Raw genomic sequence first — 27,135 nt, 5'->3', positions numbered from 1 at the left:
TTGTGGGCTTCAACACCTTATGCTAGCCAGCGAATATGATATTAGCTACTAAGCTAATTAATACAGGCAGCCAGAGTGCAGACGGGCCTGTCTGGGCAGCCAGGATATGGGCAGGCCTATGCAGGTGGCCAGAATCTAACAGGCTTGTCCATTTGGCTGGAGTGTAGACAGGTCTGTCTAGGCTGCCAGTGTGTGGACAGGCCTGCATGGGCAGCCAGAGTGCAGAGGAGCCTGTCCTGGTGGCTGCAGTAAGGACAGTCCTGTCTGAGCTGTCACATGCAGAAGACAGAGTACAAGCTAGCCTACCCAGGAGCCTGTCTCAATAACCACAGGGCGGCTGGGCGTTGTCCAGTGTGGACAGACCTCTCTGCCATGGCCTAGGCTCTGCTCTGCAGGCAGGGCCTTGAGATCAGTCCCCAAAGAAGAAACAGATTTCCTTTCCAGTCTGGCTCCCCGTGGTGAATTCTTTGCTTTAGACAGGGGCGTGCCCAGGGACATTTCCAGATGGTCTCCCTCATTCTCCCACCCCAGGCTGCCTCAGGAGGCCTGCAGGGCACACAGAAGGACCCTGGCAACACAGCCTGTTCCAGATATGCCTTGGGGAGAAGATACAGCTCTGGGGTCTGGAGGGGCTTGCACCATGATGCCCATGAAGACACTAAGGCCCAGGGAGGGGACAGGCCTCCCCCAGGTCACTCAGCGTCAGGAGGGCACCTGCTCCCAGTGCCCCACTCCTGAACTCCTTCCATCCTCCTCCCGGGGTGGAGTCTGAGGAGTCTGGGAAGAGCATGACCCCAGGACACCTCCTCCCACTGCAAGGCTGGGGGCTGCAGGCCTCCACGAGAGCATCCTTCCTTCCCTGAGGCCTCCTCACCTGGGAGAGGTCGGATGTCATGCAATCGGTCATCCCACCTTCATTCGGACAAGCTTAGCAGCCCCTTCTCGGTGTCACATCTCTAAGACCCCTTGAGCAACCAAGTCTGTCCCAGCACAAGGCAGGAGTCTGCTCTTTAGTGGACTTGGCAGGAGCATCCTTACACACCTCCAGCAGCAGGGAGGTCACCACTTCCCGAGCATCTCAACCCACAGTGGGGCAGCTCTGCCCATCAGAGGCTCTTCTTAGCTCAGAGCTGGGTACCACCTCCTGGTGGCTTCCTCTCCCAGTCCCAGCTCTGCCCCCACTGGGGTGGGGAGCACACTGGGTGCATCTGTTAGCTCTTTCCTGGGAAGGTCTTCAGAGACCTGGGCCCCCAAGTCAGCTCTGCTCCAGGTCCCAGGCCTGCCTCCAGTCCCCTGCTCTCCTCTAGAACCCACTGGTGATGCCCTTTCAGTGCAAAGGTGACCCATGACCCTCCAGGTGAGCCCTTAACAGGCCCAAAGCCCAGGAGGTCCTTTGCTTGGATCCTCCACCTCTGGGAATGCACAGCAAGCTCACAGGCCGCGTGTGCTGGTTCAGGCCTCACCTACTATTCCTGAGTGGGCCATCTGCACACACCTCCAGGCCCCCTCGCCTGAGGCTATGCCCTGTTCTCCCGGGATGCCTGCCTGTGCAGCTACTCTGGGGACCCCGAGAACTGGACTTTCCATTGATGCCTGCTGGTCTGGCCAGGGCGCTGAGGGGCTTGTATCCTGCCCCCTCCACCCGGCACCAGGCCAGCACCTGGCAGGAAGCAAGCACAGACATAGCCACAGGCTGCAGGGACAGGGATAATGCTTTTATATTAGTTTTTCTATAACAAGAAAAATCAGCTTTGAGATTTTTATCATTTTTTTCTTTAGAAAAGAATAAAAAATAAAGGCACCCGGAACTTCCCCCGCAGGCCTGAAGAACAAAGGTGTCTCCTAGGTGCAGCTGGGCCCTTCCTCCCTGGCTCAGCCCAGCCCCATCACCTCTGCTTCACTCCTGCTCCGAGGCCCCAGCAGCACCCAGGGGGTTTTCCCGTCCTGCCTCCGCTGGGCTTGCCCATTGGAAAAGTGCCTGTGTCCTGCCAGGGCGTGGCAGGGAGGGACTCTTAGCAGAGTGACTGCACAGCACCTGGAGGAGCAGGGTGGGCCAGGCCAGGCCAGCAGTCCTGAAGGCTCCTGTCCCCAAAGGGTGGGAAAGGAACAAAAGCCAGCTTTTGTGAGTTCCAGAGGGTGGCAGGCACCTGGCCACAGAGCATGGAGATACCCTTGTGTCTTCTCCAGGGAACAGACGGACAGATGGACGGGGCAGACGGCGAGCTGCTATGGCTGATTCTGGCTGGGGCAAGAGCTGTCTGTGGCATAGGCTTTGGAGGGCTGTTTGCACATGACTTGTGCATGTGTGTGTGTGTGTGGTGTGTACGCACACGCATACACATGTCAGCAGGGGGAGGGAGTGGGTGCCTGTGTGTGCCAGGGCAGGGGCAGACCCTTCCCTGCATGATTCAGAGGGCGTGGCAGCAGTAGTGGGTGTGTGACAGAGACTGTGGTGGTTTGGAGGGCAGTGTGTAACGGGCTGTGTGTGGCTGAGCTGGGTGTGTGAGGGTGTGACGTGTGTGCACATGTCTGGCCGTGGGACACGCCGTGGGAAGGGGTGGGGATATGAGACTGTGTCAGCCCGTGTCATGTGGGATGCCCCATGTGTGCGGCTGGGTGTGTCTGTGTGAGCGCGGCAGAGTGGGGGGCTCACAGCACACAGGCATGTGCTGCAGAAAAGAGTCCGGCGGTCCATCGTCCTGTGGAACATGTCAGAGAGTCAGGGGCCAGCTCAGGGCAGACCCACCAGCCCAAGCAGCCTGAGGGGGCCTGCTGTGGGGAGCCCTGCTGGAGGGGGCTCTGGAAAGGCCAGGCTACTGTGAGTAGGGAGGGAGTGTTGGCCCTGGGAGCCCAGAGCCAGCGGGGTGCCAGAAGGCCTTTGGGTCCCACCAGCCACTCCCCAGGGCTTCTTCCAGAGCCCCACTCAACTGACCTGAGATGGGGCGGATCCTCACCCGCCCCAGGACTCCACAGCCCCTCATGAGGGCTGTGGTGTCCTCAATGAATGGCCAGTCACCCTGTCGCCCACCGCAACTCTGTGTGAGGACAATGCCTCAGAGAACCAGCTCCACCTTCATACTCCCGGGCCCTGGGAGCTGGGGAAGGTGACCCCCAAGCTCAGCCTCTTGCCAGCCCCTCCACACTTACTGATACCCGACCCTGTGCACAGCCCCTTCTGGTTCCTCTTTGTCCCAGGCCCTACTTCAGTCAACACTCAACAGTGGCCCGGCAGCCCCTCCCACGGCTACGCCCTGGCCCTGTGACCCCCAGCCTGGCTCACTCCTCACCAGCTCTCCCCTCTCCTCGGACCACACAGCCGCTCCTGGCTCCTCGCCAATGTCCTTCTCTGAGTCCCTGCCCACCAGCCCTCCTATCTGCCCCTCCTTCCCTACCCAGCCTGACCCCAGGACCCACGCCTGCAGCCAGCCTCCGGCCAACGCACTCCCTTGTTCCTTGCCCTCCTGTCCTGAACTCTTGGCTGAAAAACCCAGCTGTGGGTGGATCCACCTGTCCGTTTTCTCCATACCTTTGGTCTGCGGAGCACCTCCCTGCTGCACAGAGAAAACGGAAGACTGGAGGCATCCGGCTGACATGGCTTCACATCTGGCCACCAAGCCACCAACCTGCCTGTGACAGCAGCCACCCTGCCCTTTGTTCCGCCTGCTAAAGCCAGCAACTTCTACCATTCCCACAGGGGCCCTCACAGCCAGCTCTTTCCTATATCGGTAACTCCCCCTCCAGGCCAGCCTCTTCCCACCAGCACCCAAGCCAGCCCCCTCCATTACGAGGATGCGTGTGGAAGATGCATGTGTGTCAGGGCATCTTCCCAGAGCCCCTCACACAGGGCTCCCCTCGAGAGGCCTTTGCTTCCTGTGAGGCTCAGAAAAGGAGCGCTTCCTGGACTTCACACCCCATTCCCACCTCTGCCCTCTCTCATCTCTCACAGCCAAACTTCTCAAAAGGCTGGCCTGCAGTGCCTGGACCCACTTCCTTTCCAGCTGTTCTCCTCATCCCAGCTTCCCCTACTGCTACAAAGTCACAGACAATCTCCAGGTGGAAAAACCCAGTGGGCGCTCCGCAGTGCTCAGCTCCCTCATCGCTCAGCTCCCTCAGTGCTCAGCCCCCTCAGCCCCTCAGCAGCACTGACACAGCCAAGTCCCCACTTCTAGACAGGCCTGTGCATGCGTGCATCATGTGTACGTGTGTGCATGCAGGTGTGCATGTAAGAGCCTGTATACGTGGGTACGCATGGGTGTTTTGTGTGCATGTACTCACACGCATGTAACACGTGTGTGCAAGGATGTACATAGTCTAGGCATGCAAATGTGTAATGGGGTACAAGCATGTATGTGTGTCTGTGTGCATGTGCGTGGTGTGTGTGTTCTGCCTGTGTGTGGTTTGTGGATGTGTGTACATGTTGAGACGTGTGTGCACATGAATGTATGTGTGTTGGTGCATCCGTGTGCATTTGTGTGCATGTGCACATGTGGGTGCCTGTGTTACATACATGTGCAAACGCCCTCTGCCCATGGCAGTCTGGGGTTTTCCTACCTCCTTTCCTAACTGCTCTGTCTCAGTCACCTGCCCCGCTCACTCACTCTCCCATGGCAAGCTTCCCCAGCCCCCTGCAGCTTGAGTGATTGTTTCAAGGCTAACAATGCCTGGATCCCTCTCTCCAGACCAGACCTCACTCCTGAGCCCCGACCCACATGTCCAGTGCCCCCCGGTCACTCCCGTGACAGCACCCTCACGCTGGGTGAGAATCTTCTGGAAGGTGTGGGCCTCAACCTTTTACCCAGGGCCTGGTACATCCTAAGCGCTCTTATAAATTTGCTACATGGGCGGATGAAGCAGAGGCCAGAGGGTGAAGAATGGACAGAAAGGCCCTCTACCAGGGTCAGGAAGGGGAAAATGCAGGGAGCAGAAGTAGTGCTGCCCCATACAGGCCACATACCTAGGTCACATCTGCATCACCTTGTCACTATCTTGTTTCCTCCTCCTCTTCCTCCTCCTCCTCCTCTTTCTCCTCCTCCTTTCCCTTCCCCAGGCGGCCACGGTCCTTGGAAACATCACCAAATTCAAAGTTGCCTTCAATGTCCAAGACCTGCAGGTGCTTCAGCCTCCGGAAGGCACTGTCCACCACGGAGCCCACAGCCAGCTTGTTAAACCTGTGTGAGCATCGAGGCAGTCAATGCCAGGAGCCCAACCCCCAAGGAACCCTCCCTTCCCCCGACTGACCTCTCCAGAAGGTAACAGGGGAGGGAATGGCCCTCCGGAAAAGTGGTGCAGCAGGTGGGAAAGCCCAGGGGCTGAGAGCGCAGTACATGATGGAAGGTACGGGCCGGTCAGGGCAGCTGCAGCTTGTGGTGGGGCTGGCACTGGGCCGGTCTCTGCAAAGTGAGGGGTCTCTCTCTGCGCACACTCTCACTGCTATTTTGGAAGCCACAACTTTGGGAGCTGTCTCTATGCCATCCCTGGCATTAACCCCAAGGCCTGAGGCTCCTGGGCTGCGGTAGCCAGGGGTCACCGCAGTGCCTGATGTGGAGTGGCACACAGGCAAGGCCAGCGCTGAGCTGGGCCAGGGCCACACTCAGGGGTGGAGAGGCTGTGGCTCTGATCTCAGGCCCCTCACTCTCTGTGCTTCGGCTCCCCTGCAGATGCCTGAGGCACACGTCAAGCCACCCTGATGTCATCCAGCCCCGGGCTTTCTGGGCAGCCGAGCTCGTAGGAGCACACACTCCTCATCTCTGCCCTGTCTCCTTCTCTCTGATTTGGGGGCAGGGATTGTGGGAAGTGCTGGGAAGAACCACCCTGGCTCTGCTGCATGGAAGCCCCTCATATCTTCAGGGAGCTGCATCCCCTGAATCACTCCGAATCCCCATCTCTTAGCCCCAGAACCCAGGGAGGACCTGAACATCTATTCCTGAGTGTGAGGCCCGGGCCCAGCCTGGATGGCTGCAGACACAGCAGTCACCCGTGCTCTCAGGGCCTCAGCTCTCTCAGCTGCAAACCGGGAAGATGCTGTCTGGCATCCTTTCTGCCACAGTAACGTTCACAACACCCATGCGCACTGGTTTCTAACGTTTCCAAAGCCCTTTTACAAACCTAGGAACCGTATCAGGCCTGGCCAGGACTGGCCCCACCCTTGAGAGCTGAGCCGTGGTTACACAGTCAGCAGTGGAGCCGAGCTGTTCCCACGTGCATCACCTGTCCCGTTGGAGCTGGGGTGGGCCCCACGGGGGTGTGTACAGTGCCGCGAGTGGGCTCCTACCTGAGGAAGATCCCCTTGAGGTTGGGCGTGGAGTCGAAGGCATTGGCGGGCACCGCACCAATCTTGTTGTTCTGCAGGTACAGGTACTCAAGTGACTCGGGGAGCCCCTCAGGGATCTCTGTGAGCTGATTCCCGGCGATGTCCAGCAGCTGCAGGGGCGACCAAGGGAGTCAGGGACTCCCACCTGTGCAAAGCACTTAACAGCTTATGAAACTCCCACCAAGCCCCCAGCCCATCTAAATCTAACAATAACCCTGTGTGGAGGAGGGGGTGTCTATAATTATCCCCACCTCCCAGATTGGGAAATAGAGGCTCAGAGAGGTTAAGTGATCTTTCCAAAGTCACATAACCTGTAAAAGGCTGTAGCCGGGTGCGCCTGACTCCAAACCCTTATTCTAATTGATGAATGTCCTACCCAGCTTCTTGTGCCTTCCCACATAAACCCACAGCCAAGATGTTTGGGTGTCACAGTCCTTCCTCCTGACACACTTGTCATTCCCATTAGACTTGGTCATTCCCAAAGACCTCAAATGTGCAGAGCCCAGGGATCCTCCAGACTGAATCTCACCCCACTGGCCCTGGATGGTGCAGTGGGAGCTGCTTGAGTGGGACTGCTCACTTATGGACCTCAGGGGCCACACGTGCAGAGGCCAGGAGCAAGGGTGTGAGACCCACAGTGACCCCAGCACAACAGCCAGACCCCAGGCCATTCTGTCTCAGATCATCACATGCCTGGCATCCAGGGAAGGGCAGTCAGGAAAGTGGGTTCCCACAGGGAGCCACTGAAGCCGCTGGGCAGCGCCTAACCTGGCAGCACCCCACCCTCCCTCCCAGGTTCTCTGATGAGTTTCCTTTTTTTTTTTTTTTAAATTTGAGACAGGGTCTCACTCTGTCGTCCAGGATTGAGTGCTGTAGCGTGATCATAGCTCACTGACAGCTCTATCTTCCTTAGGCTCAAATGATCCTCCCACCTCAGCCTCCCAGGGTGAGGTGCATGCCACTGCACCGGGCTGAATTTTCTAATTTATTTATTTATTTATTATTTTTATTTTTTTTTTTTTTTTTTTTTTTGAGACGGAGTCTCGCTCTGTCGCCCAGGCTGGAGTGCAGTGGCGCAATCTCGGCTCACTGCAAGCTCCGCCTCCCGGGTTCACGCCATTCTCCTGCCTCAGCCTCTCCGAGTAGCTGGGACTACAGGCGCCCGCCACCACACCCGGCTAATTTTTTGTATTTTTAGTAGAGACGGGGTTTCACCGTGGTCTCGATCTCCTGACCTCGTGATCCGCCCGCCTCGGCCTCCCAAAGTGCTGGGATTACAAGCGTGAGCCACCGCGCCCGGCCTAATTTATTTTTTTGTAGAGATGAGGTCTCACTATGTTGCCCGGGCAGGCCTCAAACTCCTGGGCCCAAGTGATCCTCCTGCCTCAGCCTCTCTAACTGCTGAGATTCAGGCATGAGCCGGCGTACAGAGTGGATTTCTCTTTCACCCACACTGGTTGAGTTGGGGGTTTTGTTACCAAAGTGAACTATGTGCCCAGGCATCCCTGCCTAATTCTGACCATGTGGTCACAGCAGCCATATCAACTGGCCAGCCCCAGAAAGCATGAGTAGATCCCCACCTCCAGCCCTCTGCAGACTGGTGAGGTGGGCCCACAGCTCAGGCTGTCCCCTCTACCTCCCATCGCAAAGCCCGGCCTTCTCCACATACCTACTCCTGTGCCTGCAAACGGGTGAGCTTGACTCTCCCACACATACCATCCGAACTGGCCCCTGGTCCTCCTGAGCCTGGGGCCCCTACCTGCAGCCATGACCTTCCTTACCTCCGCAGCCCTTCTCAAACCTGTATCTGCAGGTGGTGAGCTCAGCTTGGCCATACCAGCTGTACTGTGCCCCTCACTCTTGTACTTGCAGGTGGGCTGGGCTCACCCTGGCATGCCAGCCACACCCTCTGCCTGACCCACCTCCTGCCTCCCCTAAGGCCTAGCTTCGCCTTAGCCAGCATCCCCAGCAGATACCTGCAGGTGAATGAGCTCAGCCTGGCCATACCAGAGGAACCTCCCTCACCACCCAGCCCCTCTCCTCACCCTTCAGACAGGTGGGCTCAGGGCAGCCATGCCAGTACCCCCCTCCATGGGCATGGCCCAGCCCCCTCCATTCCACTTACCTGCAGATGGGCGAGGTCCACCCAGGCACGGGGTCCCAGGGCCCGGCTGCGCAGTCGGTTGCTGGTGAGGTACAGCTCACGCAGCTGAGCCATGCCCGCCAGTGCCCCTCGTGCCAGGGCAGCCAGCTCATTGCGCTTGACCTTCAGCACATGGACATTTCGAGGCAGCCCAGGTGGCAGCGTGTGTAGCCGGTTGCCCGACAGGTCCAGAGAGCGCAGCAGGCGCAGCTTGCGGAAGGCGTCACGGTGCACCTGCGGGCTGGTGATGCGGTTGTAGCTGAGGTTGAGCTCCTCCAGGAAGTAGGTGGTGGCGAAGTCTTCGCGGCCAATGCCTGTGATCTGATTGTGCAGGATCATGAGGGTGCGCACGCGGCGAGGCAGGCCACTGGGCACGCGCTCCAGCGCGTTGTTGTACAGGTGCACCGTGTGCAGCCGCTTGAGGCCCTGGAAGGCCAGTGGGTGGATGCCCTGTGCCTGCAGCTGGTTGCTGTGCAGCAGCAGGTACTCCAGGCTGCGGATGGGGGTCAGCACATCCGCGTCCACGCTCCGGATGGCGTTCTTCTCCAAGTGCAGCAGCACCAGGCTGCGCGGCAGCCCAGCTGGGACCCGAGACAGGTTGTTGCTGGACAGATCCAGGTACTCCAGGCTGGAGAGCTTCCTGGGGCAGGGAGGGAATTAGGACGGTTGGCAAGAGCCCACATTGTGCTCGTTTCCACCACGATTCCCAAGAGATGTGGCTGGGGAATTGCCACTAGCTCCTCCCAGCTCTGCTGCTCACTGACTGTGGGCCCTCAGTCCTTGCTCCTGGGGTTGACTCAATGATATTCTGGTGTAGGAAGGATCCGGCATTTTCTGACACACAGGAGTTTACTTGAAGACCACTGTTTAACCTTTTGATAGCCTTTTATGGCTACCCTGGTCCCTTATAAAAATGAAAATGTATTTGCCTTCAACAAGAATGCCCGAGTCTATATTTCGTACCAAGAAGCCAGCCTCCACCAACGCTTCTTTGCCTCACTGGAATCTTGGAAGGCCTCACTTCTACAGAGTCCTTGTTCCCAGGGACAGAAATGTCAACAGAGGCACAAGGCTTAAAGTTCCTTCTCCAGGGAAGGTGGCAGGGGACGTGCATGAGGGGCTTGGCTGGGCTGGGCTGGGCTGGATGGTTGGCCCTGAAGGAGCGTCCCGGGCCCCGTGGTCACGCCAAGGACCTGGTGAGACAAGGACTCACCAGAAGGTCTCGTTGTCCAGGCCCTCATCCGTCAGGTAGTTGTTCTGCAGGTACAGCTCGCGCAGGCTGCTCAGCTCGCTGAAGGCCCCCGGGGGGATCTTCTCCAGCTTGTTGTTCTGGGGGATGGAAGCAAAGGGAGGAGAGTGTGAGGGAGGGCCAAGGGCAAGGTCAGGGCCTCGGGATGAGGTGTGGAGAGGAGTCTGGGAAGCCACCAGGAAGGCACCCAGACCTGAAGCAACCCAGGTGTGGGGCCACCAACACCACACACAACCCACTGGCCAGGTGCCTGGGTTTCTGCCCACTTCTCCGCAGTAGACTCCTTGCTCTCAGCCCCAGGGCCCCACTTGGGCAGCACCTGTGCCCATGTGGGCCTGAGCTCTTCCCCTGCAGGCCCCTGCCCCAGTGCCCTGGCCATGGGGTCTGCTGTGCCCCTCCTTACCCCTCCCCTGCCCACCTTGAGGTGCAGCTTGTACAGGGCAGGCGGCAGGTGCTTGGGCACGTGGCGCAGGAAGTTGCTAGACAGGATGAGGACCTCGACGTTGCTGGAGCCGTTGAACATGTTGTCCGGCAGCCCAGCGTCCGCCAGCTTGTTGTTGTGCAGGTACACAGACCTGGGGGTCGAGGCACAGGTCCTCACCCACCTGGGCTCCCCGGGCCGTGTGCCAGCTCACCTGGTGAGCCTCCAAACCCTTGCCCAGGCTGCTCTCCTTCCATCCAAACTCAAGGGTACAAAGTTAGAAGCAACTCAGATGTTGCCTACACAGCTGACAGAACCAAGGACCAGAAGGGGCCGTGCCCCACCACAGCTGGTCCCATAAGCTAGTGGGAGAAATAGGATTTCCTGACCCCTGGCAGAGGCCCCTCCACACCTTTCAAGGTCTCAGTTGACCCCTGACCCTTTCAGCCCTGGAGTCCTTGCCTGACTCACGGCCCCTGCATCCCTGCCTGTCAACCCCATGCAGCCTGGCTCTGAGTTCCTAGGACTTCCTAAACACAGGGCCTATCTCTGCCTGCCTCTTTGGCCCTAGTGCCAGCACAGGGCCTGTCTCAGAGGAGGTGACCCTCATCCATTCAGCAAATATATAGTTAATATATTATGTAATATAATGTATTAAATATAGATATATACATATACACATAAAAGGTGTATAAATAAATATATATACAGGATGCCAGAGCTGTTCTAGACTGAGGGCATAACAGTGGACACGACCAGTGAGACAGACCCTGCCCCCGTGGAGCCAACATACTAGAAGGAGGGAAGACAAGGAACAAGGGTCATCTGTGACAGACACAGCTCAGTTTTGCTGTGTGGCCTCTCTTGAGCCTCCGTCTGTGGGATGGGGCCATGTACAGTGGTCCTGGGTCCTCAGACAGATGGAGAGAGTCAATGAGACGGCAGACGCAGGGACGGAAGGGCACTGGGGTTGTCCAGCCGCCAAACTGTCCTGGAGGCGGCTCCCCGGCAGCCCCCCACCCCGCCCGCACCACTCTGCTCTCTCACACACCTATGCTGGGGGGCGGTTGCTCCTCCCAATGCAGCTCAGCGAAGGGCAGTTCTGCCTGTTGAAAGATGCTTCCCTTCCCCAGGGGCTGGGAAAGTGGGGACATCCTCACTGGTTCACCACAATTCCTGTAGACAACACTCTCTGTCCTCACCTCCTGGCCCGAGTTGTCCTCCTCTGTTAGGGCCCCTGGGTGTCCCTCCACCACAGCCCCGATTGCAGGGCCTCCTTCGGGACCTGTCTCTGCCTCACACAGGATGGCAGCCTCCACCTCAGCCCCTCCCCTTGCCCCAGCCCGAGCCCTGACCACCCCCGACCTCTGACCTCAAGTTTGGCTTCTGGCCAAAGGTGAGCCCATAGATCTTGGTGAGATAGTTGGCAGCAAAGTCCACACTGATCAGGGCGTTTGGCAGGAAGCGGGGTGCCAAGGTCAGCTGGGAAGGGAAGAGTTGGGGCCGAAAGAGCAATGGAGGAGCAGAGGCCAGCTGTGGGTCCCACTGCCTGCTGCCCACCGGGGCCCCTTCACTGTGTCTCCCTGCAACCAGGCCATCTTTCTCAAATTGAAACCTGTCCCACCCCCTCTGCAAAAACAAAAACAAAACCTCTCTGGCTCTCCTCAGCACTCAGCTTGGCATTCAAGGCCCTCAGGACTTGTCCCCTGCCCTGCCCGTCCTCCTGGGTTCATCCTGAGTGGATAAGGGGCAGAGGCGGGTGTCGCTTTTACACCTGATCTTAGCCAGAAGGCCGAGAAGCAATGGGTGTGACTTTAAGGTTGCTCTGGCTGTTCCCAGAATGGGGGACAAGTGAGGAGGCAAGCGTCCAGGTGAGGGATGGGGCCAGTGCGGTAAGAGCTGAGGACCTCAATGGGACTGGACATGGTGAGGAAGCTCAGGGCCCAGAGGCACCATTTGTGGCTTGGACCAGTGGGGCCGTAGGTGGCTGGAGATGCCCCCTTACAGAGCTGGGATGACGAGGAGGACTGGGTCTGGGGGCTGTGGGCGGGAAGCTGTAACTTCCTTCCAGTGGACGTCTAGGGGAAATGTCAAGGAGGCAGGCAGACCTTTGAGTCTCAAGTCTAAGGAGCAGAAAGAGTTGGAGACAGCCACTGAACATGGCCATGACGCAGATGGGAGACAGAGTCTGGGAGGGCACAGGTCACCTCCAGAGAGTTCAGAGAGTTGGGGCTGGGACAGAGCTCTGGAGCACACCAAATATTTTGAACATGAGTACCCTTGTGCCTTCACTCATGACATTCCTTCTACTGCAGTGCCCCCCACCCTGGGGCCCCTGCCTAGAATCCTATTACCCTCCCTCCCCCTGCTCAAATAGCATCTCCTCCAGGAAGCCCTCCAGGTATGCCTTCCCCAGTGGGGACAAGCTCGTCCCCCTCTACACTCCTGTGGGCCTTGGTTTCTGTCTTCGTGACCTGACACACTCTGATGCCCTGAGTTATGGGCATGGGGTCCATGTCTCCCCCAACCCCGACCCAGGGCCATGTCTGAGCAGCAACAGGGACCCAGCAGGCAGTCCAGAAAGGCCCTGGTGAAAGTTCATGGAACTCAGGGCAGACAATGCCTGGAGGACAGGGCAGCATACCCCCCACCCTGCCTCAAGCCCCTCACCTTGTTATTGGCCAAGTACAGGTAATTGAGGTTGGTCAGATGCTCAAACGCCTTCTCTGGGAGCCCTTCAAAGGACAGGCATCGGTCAGAGCCCTGGATGGAGGAGACGCTACAGGGAAGCACAGCAAGCGCCCACCCTCCTCCCCCACCCACCTGCCAGGACTGGGGAGGCAGAGGCAGCTCAGATCTCCCAAGCAGTCGGGGGGCCTGCCCAGCCCTGTTCTTTCTCCTTGCTCACATGAGCCCAGGCTCAGAGGAGCAGGCAGTTGTCTGCTGAGAGACTGACCCCTCGCTCTGAGTGGGGATGACCCCTGAGAGGCCAGGCCAGCAGCAGAGCACCCAACCTGACCCTTTCCTGCCAGAAAGAAGTGCTTCCCTCCAGGAGAGACCCAGAAGGTCAAAGCCCCGTCCACAGGCAGGTGGGCTGGGCCGGGAATGGCTCCACGCAGGGTGGGGCTGTGGCTCTGGGCCTCCTCACCACCTGGCTCACCCCTGCTCCATCTGGCAGATGTGTCAGGACTCAGCTGCTACCGGGAGCCCTGCCAGGCTGGCCTCTGACTCTCGTTTCTGGGCTCCAAGACCCCCACATGCTGGACCTCACCCACATATCTAACAAGAGGGAACAGTTATATAAACTGGCATGTCTCTCCATGGAACACCCTGCTGCCGCTATGTAAGATGATGGTCAATGAGAGGCTTTAGCAACACGAGAGAGGCGGCTGAGCCCACGGCTAAGAGAAACAAAGCAGGCTGTGATATCATAGCATGTGTTCAGCCGCAAGTTTAAAACACAAAGGAAAAAAGACCACCGGACTGTGGTGACGGCTGCACCACTGACTAAAACTCAGCCAATTGTACCTTCAAATTTGGTAAATCTTAGGGTATATAAATGATACTTCAAAAAAGCTGCTTTTTTAAAAATGGAAACAAATTTACCAAAATGTCAATAGTAGTTAATTCCAAGTGGCAAAATTATGAGAAATTTTCTCTTTCCATTTTATTTTACAAAGTTTCTATCCCAATCAGATGTTATTTTCATCATCAGGAAAAAAAAATCTTTTTAAAATGTGAGGACCCTGCAACTCTTGGGTTCTGAAGGCCCTCGGAACCGAAGATCCTGCGACAAGGTTCTGGAAGCTCAGCTTCTCTGAAGCCTCTCTCCTGCGCATCCCCCAGGTCTTAGAAACACCCGCCTGGGGTGCACGGGAGGGATCAGAAGCTGGTTGGCGTATAAGAGGTTTTCTCACTCTAGGGAGGTTCTTCAAGCAATCACTATGTCAACAGACACAGAGGTTTCCCATTTTTCACATGATGAAGATCAGGGATCCAAACTTCTTCAGAAAGCTAAAGAGGCACCATTTGTCCCATTGGAATGGCAGGCTTTGCAGCCATTGTTGCATAGGGATTATACAAATTGAAGAGCAGGGGAAATACGAAAATGTCCCTTCATCTGATCCACATGCATGTGGCAGCCCAAGCTTTTGTTATAGGAGCCATGACTGTTGGTATGGGCTAGTCCATGTATCAGGAATTCTGGGCAAATCCTAAGCCTTGGAAGGAGAGATCCTGTCTTGGTCTTGTTGGAAGAGCTTGCTTTAGTTAGACAGCTTTTTTCACTCTTATTGCCCAGACTGGAGTGCAATGGTGCGATCTCGGCTCACTGCAACCTCCGCCTCCCAAGTTCATGTGATTCTTCTGCCTCAGCCTCCTGAGTAACTCGGATTACAGGTGCCTGTCAGCACGCCAGGATAATTTTTTGTATTTTTAGTAGAGACGGGGTTTCGCCATGTTGGCCAGGCTGGTCTCGAACTCCTGACCTCAGGTGATCCACCTGCCTTGGCCTCCCAAAGTGCTGGGATTACAGGCGTGAGCCACCGTGCCCGGCCTAGTTAGACATCTTGAAACATGTCACCTGAATGTACTTGATGGTGTTGAAATGTCTACCTTCTTAAACTGTTCAGATGAAATTAGTTATAAAGAAGACAGGGACATCTAGCGAAAATGTCAAGGAGGCAGGCAGACCTTTGAGTCTCAAGTCCAAGGAGTAGAAAAGTTTGGAGACACAAGAATGGGAGGGCACTGGGGTTGTCCAGGCCAACCCTGACGTACTCCCAGTTGCTGCAGAATCTCACGTTTTGGATGTTATATAAGGGTCCTATTTGCCCCAGTTAATTTAACTTTTTTCTGCCTGTCTTGTGGACTGGTTGGCTCTTTTAGAACTCTGTCCAAAAGTGCATGGAATATAACTTGTAAAGCCTCCCACAACTGATATTATCTATGTGTGTGTTTAAACCAAATTTAGAAAGCTTACGATAGAGTTGCATAGTAATAGTATTTATTAAAGAATCACAATTGTAAACATGAAAATAACTTAAGGATTCTAGTTTAGTTCTTTCATAATTGCAGAATTATATTTTTGCTGCTGTTATATTAGAATCATTTTTAAATGTCATCTTGAAATAGAATCATGTATTTTAACTCATGCAAAAGTAAGTGAACACTTTAAAAATGTGTGCACTGCTTATGTTTATTTTTTATTTATTTTATTTTATTTTTATTTTATTTTCTATTATTTTATTTTTTATTCATTTTATTTTATTTTGCTTATAAACATTCAACTAAACAAATGACCTGCAATGGAATTGATGAATGACTTATGAGCACATGCTGGTTTGGCCAGACAGTATACACAAACTTTTATATACTACAGAATATTATTACACTTGTGAAATTATCTTGTCTAACCTGAATTCCCATTCCATGGTGATAACACAGTATATGTATTGTTCTTAAAGTAAGTGACTATGTCAAAAAAAAAAAAGAAATACCCGTGTAGTATTCAGGCAACAATAGGGAAGCCCCTTGCCCGTGTGGAGCTGGTTCTTATGCAGCCCCACCGCTAGCCCGGCCCGGGCCTGCTCTCTTCCATCCACACCCCAAGATCCGCAGGGCCAAGCTTTCCCCCGGGCACCCAGCATCGTTCAGGCCCCCAAGGCCCCACTTGGTGTCCCTGACCCTGGGCTCTGGGTGGCCCCTCACCTCGGGAAGTCAGGCGGTTGTTTTGCAGGTTCAGCGTCTCCAGCCGGTGCAGCCGGGAGAGCTCCTCAGGGTAGATCTTTTCCAGCTGGTTGTTCTGGGGGGGGTAGGGGGCCACAAGGAAGCAGCATCAGCCTAGTGGGGTGTGCCCTGGACTCCGTTCCCTACCCGTAGCTCCAGTCCTAGAATCCAGTCCACCTGCTGGCCACCTCCCTTGGAATTCTCCCCCATGGCAGCAGACCCCCAGTGCCAGCTCTGGGCCAGGTCTGCATATGGGCTGTGGGTCACAGCAGTGATCACCACAGGTGTGTGGATCCTGCCTTCAGGGAGCCCACACATGGACATCTACGGGCAGTTCAAACTCAACATGCTATCTCCTCCAGGCCCTCTCCTGGAGCGTTCCCACCTTGTGACAGGCAACCGCAGCTGCTCCCCAAGCCAGAAACCACTTTTCCTTCCCCTCCTTGGCCCTGCAGTCCCCTCTCCCCTTGGAATGCATGGAAAGCTGGGGCAGGTACCACCTCCTCCAGAAGCCTTCCTGGGTTGGGCTGGGGCTGGATTAGGAGGCTGCTCTGGGTCCCCACACACAGTCCTTCCATTTCCATCTGGTGCCTCTATCTGTTTCAGTCTCTGCCTTGCCACTGACTGTAAGCACAGGGCAGGGAACACCGAGCCCTGCCTCCATGCCCAGCCCCCACACACGACCAGAGGCCCAGTGCAGGCGCCTGAGAGAGTTGATGTGTGGATGAAAGAGCAAAGGAACCGACAGTAAGAGCTGCCCTCAGTGTGGCCCTTTCTCTCAGTGGCTGCCCTGGCCTTGGGCTCCCACGGCCGCCAGCTCGGACCCACCAGTGTGGATGACAGTAGGCAAGTCACTCTCCCACACTGGGCCTGATCACCTGTGGGAACGGGTGCCACAGCCCCTCCGTCTCCCCAGGGCTGCCTGGGCCGCACAAGGCGAGGATGGGTGCACCTGCACTCCAGGGTGGTCCCGGTCTGGGCACTGTGTCCCACCTCTCAAGGTTCCAAATTCTAGCCTGTCCCTTGGCTGGAGACAGCGCTCCATCCTCCGAGGCCCCAGAGTATTCTGTCAGGTCTACTTTGCTCTGGTTTTCCTGGCCGTGTAATGGTGGCTGTGCATTCAGAGGGTCAGCTCCTGGGCAGGTCTGTGTCCATTATCAGACAGAGCTTGGTTCAACTTACTGGGCCCAGCCTGGACTCTGAGTGAGCAAAGTGGGTTTTATTGTACTATCACAGTGCTCCGTGACTGGGACATCAGGAGGGTGTCACCTGGTGCGGCCAGGGCCCCAGAAATCTGACCTGCCCCAGCACCCTGTGGTTGGGAGTGGAGAGCCGCACATATTGGAGGTTCTGGGTGAACAATTTGCTGGGAGTGTCAGGGTTCTGGGATGGGAGCCAAGGGTGTGTGGGGCAGCCCCCATGACCACGGGTGCAACGCCGACCTCACCTGCAGAGATAGGTGGTTGGTGTGTTCAGGCAGGTCCCCCGGGAACTCACGCAGGTCAATGCCGCCACAGTCCACGACGCCCTCTTGGGAACAGGCACAGTCTCGGGGGCAGCTGATCGCGGCTGGGCCAGGCCCGGGCTCCTCCGGGCTCAGGACCAGCACCGGCTCCTCCTCCGCAAATTCGTTCTCTTCGGGGCTCAGGCTGTGGCCGCCGCTTCGGCCAAATCCTGGGGCCCTCATGGCAAGCACAGGTCCCAGGTGCAGCTGTGGCGGCAGCAGCAGCAGGAGCAGCAGCGCACGGCTCTGGGCCATGGTGCCTGCAGGGGGCGCCAGGGCTGACGGAACCTGTGGGGTACAGTGGACACAGCTGGGGCCCTCGAAAGTCATGACAGGGACTTCCCGAGCACAAAGCAGGACCCACTCTGGACTGTCCTCAGAGCCCAGCCGATGACTGACTGCCGCCCTCCGCACCTGCCCAACCCCCAAAAGGCTGCCCTCCAGAGGTGGGGGACGAGGTAAAGCCCTGTCCTCTGGCAGGTCTGCAAAACCTTCTGCAGCCTTCATTCCGCAGGCTTGGCCCTAAGGAGTCTGTAGCCCTATTTCCTAGAAGGGGAAGCTGAGACATGACCTGGACTGTGCTGAGCCCTTGCTATCCTGGCACTGGCGGTGTGGGACGACCCCCTGCCTCCTCCAGCAGCCACAGGCCATGGTGAGCCAGCGCCGGCAGGGTGCGTCCCGGCTCTCCAGCTCGCCATTCTCAGGTCTTCCTGACTTGGTCCTGACTCTCTTCCAACTGTCCCCTCAACTGCCCCCAGTTCTACAGGACTATTGAATAGCTCCTCCCTCCAGGCCTTTGCACATGCTGTTCCTTCTGCCTAGAGTGCCCTTCCTCTGTCTTGTGCAATCAGCATTTTCTTTTCTAGGAACCAACTCCAGTGCTGTGAACATGGGAAGAGCAGGAGCAGCGGGACACTGAGATGCCCCGGGGCTCCCCATGACTGTGTTCACCCAGAGCTTAGCATTAGATGGGTTGGGTTTTGAATAGCAAAGGTGTCTTCTTCCCACAGAGAGCTGTGAGCAACCCTCTGTGTCTGGGGATAGGTCAAGCCCAGAGCCCAGCACAGAGAAAGCATCAGCGACTACAGCTGCTGCTGCCCTCATGGCCTCCCAAGTCCCATTACTGATGTGTATCCCCTCAGCTGCCCTCCCCAGGGCCTGATGTGCTCAGTGACCACTGCCATGTGCCAGAGACCACTCCCCGGCATTGCCCCTGGGTCCGGCAAGGACGGGGTACAGGGGATGCTCTCAGGCCCATAGAGGAAGATGCTGGAAGATGCCATTGTCCCAGCAGTCCCGTGGTATAGGCTTGGCTCTTGGTGGGTTCCTGGTTTCTCTTTACAGGGACTCAGACATCTCTGGGCTCTGACAAGACATGCTGGTAGCTCAGGTTCACTGACTCTCAGGTCCCACAAATCCCAGTTTGAGTCCCACCTCTGACCTTGTTGAGCCTCAGTTTCCTTGTCTGTACAATGCAGATAATACATCTAAACACACAGCTTCTGTGGAGTAAGGTAAGACGCAAAGCACCTGGCTTTTAGGTAATGAGGTGATAAGGTGATGCTATTAGGTGGTGAGGAGCTGCTGTCACCACTGCAGCAATGACACACAGTAACACGCTGCAGTAAGTGAGCAGCAGGGACAGCGGCAAGGACCTGCTGTGGACGCCTCCAGCACGGAGGACATTCACTCCCGAGCTGAGTGGCCACAAGCACTGGCTCAGGCAGAGCCTCTCTCCCCATCACCAGATCAGAAACTACGACCATAAAGCAGCTAGAAGGGTCTGGCAAGACCCTGGACCTAGGAGGGTTTCGTAAACTGGGGAGCTTGACAATGATGTTAATGTCTGGAGTTAGCGGCCAGAGCTGCAACCTTGGCTCTGGCCTCAGCTCTGGCTCTTACGTGACTATAATCGTTTAAATGGGGATGATAACAGCACTGTCCTTATGGGAAGACTGAGAGGGGTCAGTGAAATGCATGTGTTGCACATAGTAAGTGCTCAATAAACGTTAGCTTTTCCTGCCACTAATTGTCTGTTCCGTGGGCATGGTCTACACCCCTGCCACACCACTGCTCACTCCAGAATCCTCTGCTCCTGCTCCTTTTTCCTTTTCCTTCCCTTGTCTAGATCTTGTAGATCTTGCTGGGCTTTTTTTTTTTTTTTTTTTTTTTTTTTTAGACAAGGCCTCACTCTGTCACCCAGGCTGGAGTGCAGTGGTGCAATCATAGCTCACTGTAATCTTGAGCTCCTCAAGCCTCAGCCTCTCAAGCAACTGGGACTACAGGGGTGCACCACCATGCCAGCCAAATTTTTAAATTTTGTGTAAAGATGGGGTCTCTCTATGTTGCCCAGGTGGTCTCAAACTCCTGACCTCAAGTGATCCTCACATCTTTGCCTCCCAAAGTGCTGAGATTACAGGCATGAGCCACTTGGCCTGGTCCTTCGTTTGGGCTTTTTCTGACCCAATCCCAGGCCCACCTCCTCCCAGAAGATGATGCAGACATCGTAGCTGCCTCTGAGTTCCTGCTGCCCTGTGGGCTGTGGGATTCCAGATACCACTTTCTCTCACTTGGTGGCTCATCCAGTTCTCTGAAGTAAGGGCCTATTTGTGCCTGGGCCTATACTGGGCACTGGGGACGCAGGTGAGGTGGAAAAGATCCCTGTCCTCCATCTGGAGGGGGCAGCAGAGCCCGGTACCAATAACCACTGCCCACCCAGACTGGGGGGGCGGGGGGCAGAGTAAAAGGGGTCCCAAGGAGTAGGAGGCCCTAGAGGAGACAGGAGGGGTGGCAGCCAGGCTTGCTTGACCCTACAGATCCACGTGGTTTATGGAGACTCAGGTCTCAGCCACTGGCCCAGCAGAGAACCAGGGAGCCCGGCACATCTGCAGCTTCCAGGCTCCAGGGATGAGTCGGCAGCAGCGAGTGGCACCCACAGCAGCCCAGCCGTACGCTCACTCCTCCATAGCCCTGCTGCCTCTGCCGCCTGACCCAACATCAGTCTACAGACCATCATTCCCACAGCACATCATAAACTCCACAGCCAGCTCAACAGCCGTCAGCCCCTTGCCCATCTGACCCCACTGTAGTCCGGGGTTCTGAGAGCGGGAGTGTGGGCACAGGCCCAGGTCCCAAATTCAATCAGGGCAGAAGGCCAAGGAGAAGAATCCAGGGGAAGGACCTCTGGTCTCACATATCCTGTGCACGCACCAGGCAGGCTGTTCTGCCTCCTCGCCTTCCGTTTGGTATCTATAAAAATCTGTAAACTGTATCCATAAAAATATTGAATTTATATTAACATTCTGCACCGTACTGAAAATGTTATCATCCCCACTTTACAACTCAGGGAGCCGAGGCCCAATGGGGTCAGCCAGTGAACAGCCATTAAGTGGCAAAGCTGAGCTCCCAGCCCACGTCATATCAACAATGCTACGCTGCTCTCCCCTAGGCCAAGCCTGACAGGAAGCAGGGGACCCAGACAGAAGACTCAGCGTGGCTTCTGCCCTTCAGAGGCCCACAGCTGCCCTGTCCACTCCATTAGCCACTGGCCACATGTGGCTACTGGGCACTTGAAATGTGGCTGGTCCACATTTACACACAAGTGTAAAATGTAGTGTCCATGGATTTCAAAGACGTAGTACAAAAAAAAATGTAGGATACCTTATTAATATTCATATTAATGACATCAAATCCCATTTATTGTTATATTGATTACATGATAATATTTTGAACAGGTTAAATAAATGTTACCAGTTTCATTTTACTTTTTAAAATGTGGCTTCTGGCTAGACAAGGTGGCTCATGCCTGTAATCCCAGTGTGGGAGGCTGAGACAGGTAGATCACTTGAGCTCAGGAGTTTGAGACCAGCCTAGGCAAGATGGTGAAACTTCGTCTCTCTAAAAAATACAAAAAATTAGCTAAGTGAGGTGGCATGCACCTGTAGTCTCAGCTACTCAGGAGGCTGAGGTGGGAGGATCACCTGAGCCCAGGAGGTTGAGGCTGCAGTGAGCCGTGATCGCACCCCTGCACTCTAGCCTGGGTAACAGAGTGAGACAGTCTCAGAAAAAAAAAAAAGACCTCTAGAAAATTTTGCATTGCCTATGTGGCTTGCATTTGTGGCTCACATTATATTTCTATTGGACAGAGCTGGTCTGCAGCGTTATGTATAAGCTGAGTATTATAATCCCATTCTAAGGGATGACTACCGGGCAAAAGGGAAATGGTCATACAAGCAAGGGGGTCAGTGTGTGCAAAGGCCCAGAGGCAAGACAGTTCACACTCACAAGACTGTCTGGTGGGGGATAGGGACTGGGAGTGATACAAAAAGGCACAGTCGCCACAAGCCCAGGCCACAAAGGAGAGACGTGAAGGGTAGGTTAGGGAGTGTGGGCCTTGTCTTTGGAAGACGAGGATCACTGAAGGGCAGGAGCGTGACACAGGCAGGTTTGTGGGTGGACGTGAGGCTGTGCAATTGGGACAGGTGAGGGCTAAGGGGCCTGCCCCTGGCAGAGAGAGAGGTGCTGGACTGCAGGAATGGAGGGAGAGGTAGGAAGGACAGACAGGGCTTAGAGAGGGGTCCCTCCAGCTTGGCCAGCCACTCTCAGGGCTGCGAGGCCCTGGGAAGGTCCAGCCCTACTGCCTGGTTTGCCGTGTGACCTTGGCCATACCACTGACCCATCTGAGTCTAAATTTTCCAACTTTTTTTTTTTTTGAGACAGGGTCTCACTCTGTTACCCAGGCTGGACTGCAGTAGCACAGTCATGGCTCACTGCAGCCTTGGGCTCCTGGGCTCAAGTGATCCTCCCACCTCAGCCTCCTGAGTAGCTGAAATTATAGGCATGTGCCACCACACCTAGCATCTGGCTAATTTTTTATTTTTAGAAATGGGGTCTCACTATGTTGCCCAGGCTGTTCTTGAATTTCTGGCCTTCTGCCTCGGCATGAGCCACTGTATCCAGCCTTGCTCTTCTAAAAATGGAGCACGATAAGCCCCCAAGGCCCCTTCTGTGTACCCAGCCATGTGGGAGGTATGTGGGGAAGAATAGGGGAGCTCCCTGGTCTCCAGGAGTTTCAAGTCCACCTGGTGAGGAACAGCTCAAACCCCTGGACAGCGGGGCAGCTCAGCCAGCAGTGAGGGTTTCCCATGTGGAGAGCTTTAGAGACAGAAGGGCATGGGTTCCAATTCTGACTGCTGTGTAAGCCTGGATGAGCCACTTTACTGCTCCGAGCCTCTGTTTACTAGTCTAAGAAATGGAGTCGGGAGCTACTTGTGAGAATTAAATGAAATAGGCTCAGCCTGTCACCGCTGGCATCAAGTAGGTGTGACACACCAGGGGTTACTGTTACTGAGAAAGTAAGTGGGACCCACTGTCTCCCCTGACCACCACCAGGGAACCAAACCTCAAGGCCCAAAGTGTGAGGTTAAGGTAGGACTAGAAGGAAGGGAAAGGGAGCCCCAAATCAAGAGGCGGATCCTCAGTCCCCAGCACTACCTTCCTTCTCCACTCAAATTCAGTACAAATCAACTGACCACCTGCTCTGTGCTGGGCCCCAAACAGCTGCATCTTATTGACTCTAATAGAACTCCTGGGACTACGTGTTCGTCTTCCTATTCTGCAGCTTTGAAGCTCAAGTACAAAGGGCTGGCATTGCTGCCCATCCCTAGAAAGCTCCTGCTCAAAGGCCCCTGCTCAGGGAAGCCTCTCCTGTCCCCTTGGCTGGCTTAGGGTGTTTCTGGGTGCTTCCACAGCAACCTTGGCCAGCTTTATCCTTCAAGTCTCAGCTGAGCCTCCCCTGTCTCCCCAGGCATGGAGTGGGTGCTGGGGAAATGTTTGCTGAATGAATGACTTTGTGAAAGGCAGAGTTGGGAAAGATCTAAAGATCTGCAATATGATCTGCTCTGACTCCCCCAGTTTGCAAATTAGTGTGTTAAAGCCAAGGCCAAGAATAAAATGTGGGTCTTCTGACTCCTGCCCAGAGCCTTGAGTTGGCCTTGAAGACTGAGCAGGAGTTCTCCAAGTGGACGAAGGGGGAGAAACAGCCCTCCAGGCAGAGGTAGGGTGTGATCAAAAGGCAGGGGTGGGGCTAGAGGAGAGGGACGCTTGTTTAGGGAAGGGTCAACAGGGCAGGAGGCCTAGGTGGCCAAGGGCCTCCACCGCCATGCTAGTGTTGGTGACAGGGACTCATTAAGGGTTCCAAGCAGGACACGGCCAGCACTCTCATGTATGACTACACCAAGCCTAAAAGTGCCACCATTAGTAATCCCCTACCCTAGACTCAGGCAGAAGGGATAAAGTGTGCTCCCACAGATGACATGAAAACAGTCGTGTGACTCTGACATTTGTTAACTTGCACTCTAGGCTAGAGTAGACTGGGTCTTGGGCCCTAAGAGTGGACATGAGGGAGCAGAACCCCCAGACCAGTCCCCACTGGTCTTTCCCAGGGCAGTCCACGGGCTCTTCTGAGTGACCTACCTCCGAATGCTGTGCGCCTGCAGATCAGCCGGCCTCCTTGCTCACCATGAGCCCTCCTGCCTTGCCGCTGCCTTCCCAGTGTGGAAGGGCATAGGGAGGGATAGGGGACGGGACCACCCAGGGGCTCTCCCGTTTCACACCAGTGGCGCCTCTTGGAGCAGGGCAGACCACAGCTTCCCCTTCCCTGGCCAGCCGGTAATCGAAGGACAGACAGGTCAGTAATTCACTCCAAGCCCTGGGTGAGCATCCTCCGCGCCTGCTGGACCAGGTCAGTCAGCGCCGCGCACCGGGGCCAGAGTGCTCGCCCCTTGCTGCCGCGCCTGCTCCTCTCCAGAGGCAGCGGCTGCCACTCCTAGCCCCAGCCCCCGAGGCTGCCAGGAGCCTCACAGCCCCGCCACCACCTCCTCTTCCACCTGACGGCGCGTCAGGTATTCCAACGCCACGATCTCGTCCCCCGCCCCAGGCCGGGCTGTGGCTCGGGGACCTGGAACTTGGGGCTTCTGCCGCATTCGCAGGAAGGCGCGGATCTCGCTCCTCGCGCTTCGCGGACCCCCACCCCTTCCTCCGTCCAGCTGTCCCGGCTGGGAAGCAGCCGCATAGACAGACAGACGGACTCCAGGCCGCCAGCTGAGACCTTTAGCTCAACTAGTGGTTGGCACTAAACTGGGGCGGCACAGTGGCCGGGGAAGCCGAGCCCCGGAGAGGACCCACCCGGCGGCCGGCGCGCCCTGGGGCCAGACCTCTGCCCCTCTCTGGGCCTCAGTTTCTCTATCTATAAAGAGGTGGAGGTTGGACTCGCTAGGGGGCCTGATAAGTTGACGTGGAAAGACGCGGGGATACTTCGGGCCCAGGCTCTCATGACAGGGGTCCCCGCCCCTACACAGTTCCACCTGCCCCCCACATTCCCTGTCGCTCGCCGGCGTCCTCCCACTCCAGCCCCCGCCCCCATCCGCCCTCAGATTCTTTCCAGATGTGCGCAGCGGGAGGGGCCTGGGGACGGGGACCAGCCTCTGCTCAGAGAGGAGAAGGCCCCTGCCTGGGTCCTGACTGCGCGGGGGTCGCACCCCAGAGGAGGAGATCTCCGGCCGTGGCCTGGGTGCAGGGTCCTACAGAGGGGGTGAGATGCGGCGGGCCCGCCCCAGGCAGCTGCTGGAGCCATCCGGAGAGGCGGGGACGTCTGAGTGCGCTGCCCGGGCTCAGACCCCGGCCCCTCGGCCCACCCCGGCCGCCAGCGCCCTGTACCTGCTGCGCCCCGGCGCCGAGCCGCGCCCCACCGGCCGAACGCGCTCCCCCAGTCTCAGCTGCGCTCCGCGGGCTCGGGCTCCTTCCATTCAAGTCAAGCAGGGCGCTCCGCGACGCAAGTTTTGTTGTGGGTTTTCTCCTCCCCGCCTCTCTCCCGCCCCCCTCCCCCACTCCCCACCCCGCCGCGAGCATCTGCTGGACGCCGGCCTCCTTCGGACACAGGCGTAGGGTCCCCCCAGGCGCGGGCAGGAGAAAGCCTGCCCCTCCCCGCGCGGGGCTTGGCTGGGCCCCACTTCCCGGGGAGGCAGAGCCGCCGCACCGACCCCCCTCAGCCCCGGCCGCCGCACCACGCCCCCCGAGCCCCCACCCGGGAGACCGGGAAGGCGGGCTGTCTGGTCCGCGACGCTTCCTAGTTCCCAGCCTTCCGCACTGGAACTGGACCCCCTTTAGGCCCCGACACCTGAAAGGAGGGCTGGGGAGAGGGGTCCTTCGACCCAGTGCCTCTGAGCTGTATCTTCCTCATTACAGAGGATGTTGCAACCGCTCCAGGCACGAGTACCTTTCCGTTCACTCTCCCACCCTGGGGTCCTGGGCCGTGGCTAACGGGGCCGCCAGCCAAGACCCTGCTGGGCCTCTTCCCGGAAAAGTTCCCCACGCTCCACCCCACCCTCCACTCCCATCCCTGTTGGCCCTGGGCCCACAGCCTGGTGAGCCTCGAAGAATGGTAGATTGGGCCGGAGTCGGGGGCATGCAGATCCCAGTCACAGAGAAACAGGGCGGGTGAACAGTGAAACCTCACGCCACCACATTGCTCCCAGGAGCTGCAAATGTTTCCAAGTAAAGGAGCATTAACTACTCCCAGCTGAAGCAACACTGTTTGGCGCCAGGGGCTTCGGCGGTGGAACAGGCAATGGGGCTGGGCTTAGGTGGTACTTGGCACCTCCACTGTGTAGCAAGCCTCTTCCCCTTACCTGCTCTGGCCTGTGGGCAGGGCACCCACAGCTGCCTCACCTGGCTGCCCTCCCACTGAAGAGGGAGAAGGATGCATAAGTCACACGTGGGACCGCTTGCTCAACCTTAACCTGAATGAATGAATGAATGAATGGCCCCTGTAAAGCAGCTCCAGACTTTTCACTGGCTGCCGCCCCCATGGCAGCCTGGTTATACCACATGCATTATGCTCTGCTTCACAACTCTGCAAAGGAAGAACTGCTGCTGCCCCACTTTATAGAAAAGAGATGGCCTCAGAAAGGATACTTGACTGAGTAAAATGCCCATTCACTGGCAGAACTGGGGTTTTGACCCCAGGTTTACCCTTCTCCACAGCCCAAGTTCTTCCCATGATGGAAACAGGCAGGTAACTTGAGCAGGCAAACGTAGAGCCTAGATTTGAACCCAGGACTGTCTGTTTCCATTACACCAACTCAAGAACTTAGCAAGAATGGGGAGGGAAAATATTTTGCCTTCTTTGGCTTCAAATTCCAGTCCTTTCAGAGCTCAAACTTACAAGAGTTGGTATGATTCACAGCATTGGACCTGGACCAACAGAGATGCATCTCGTGTCTTCTCCTGAACATTGAGCCTAGATTCAAGCAGAGCTAAAAGGACAGGATTCTGCTAGCCTGAATACTCATGAACTAAAAATCTTTTAGGACAATGAGAGCCAGCACATATTGAGGGCCTAATAAGTGACAGGCACCATCCTCAATCCTTAAAATATCTTAACTGTCCTAACCCTGTGGGGAAGATATTCTCTATACCTATAACTGCTAAGGCCAGGGTGTTTCAGGGGCCAGCTACACAGCACACCACACGCCCAGTCCGCAGCACCTCCCAGAGAAATAGGCTCTTCTATGGAATGCTGAGCCAGTGCCCATGTGTGCTTTGTGGCTGGCTGCTACTATAGACACAAGCTGCAAGAGGAATCACTTTGAGTGTCTCTGGTGGAAAAATGGAGGCAACCTTGGTGCTCTAGAAGCAAATCCTCTTTCAGAAGGATTGTAAAGGCAGAGTTTGAAATTGAGGTTTCCTGAATCTACTTGTGCTGCTTCAATTCCTTCATGCT

At 56.4% G+C, this 27,135-nt stretch overlaps 1 protein-coding gene and 1 pseudogene across 2 annotated transcripts; one reads left to right on the top strand and one right to left on the bottom strand.

Moving 5' to 3' along the window:
* Positions 1–1,700: 1,700 nt before the first annotated feature.
* PODN (podocan) lies at positions 1,701–25,195 on the bottom strand. Of its 2 annotated transcripts, XM_012501972.2 has the most exons (13): positions 25,071–25,195; positions 23,829–24,012; positions 20,565–20,620; positions 17,298–17,642; positions 15,833–15,926; positions 12,794–12,858; positions 11,496–11,605; positions 10,121–10,277; positions 9,667–9,782; positions 8,436–9,093; positions 6,272–6,420; positions 4,955–5,168; positions 1,701–2,699 (listed from the first exon to the last, which is right to left on the bottom strand). In XM_012501972.2, the coding sequence occupies exons 4-12, from the start codon at positions 17,607–17,609 to the stop codon at positions 4,982–4,984; spliced, it is 1,848 nt and encodes a 615-aa protein (XP_012357426.1). In that variant the 5' UTR covers positions 17,610–17,642; positions 20,565–20,620; positions 23,829–24,012; positions 25,071–25,195; the 3' UTR covers positions 1,701–2,699; positions 4,955–4,981. The 2 variants fall into 2 exon arrangements, with proteins under 2 accessions (XP_012357426.1, XP_003264458.3); XM_003264410.3 differs by lacking the exons at positions 20,565–20,620; positions 23,829–24,012 and having other exon boundaries at positions 25,071–25,160.
* Positions 14,068–14,396, top strand: LOC105738754 (annotated as a pseudogene).
* Positions 25,196–27,135: the final 1,940 nt, after the last annotated feature.

Source organism: Nomascus leucogenys, chromosome 9, assembly GCF_006542625.1.
Source record: "Nomascus leucogenys isolate Asia chromosome 9, Asia_NLE_v1, whole genome shotgun sequence".
NCBI classification, from domain to species: Eukaryota; Metazoa; Chordata; class Mammalia; order Primates; family Hylobatidae; genus Nomascus; species Nomascus leucogenys.
This window is presented reverse-complemented; position numbering and strand designations above follow the sequence as displayed.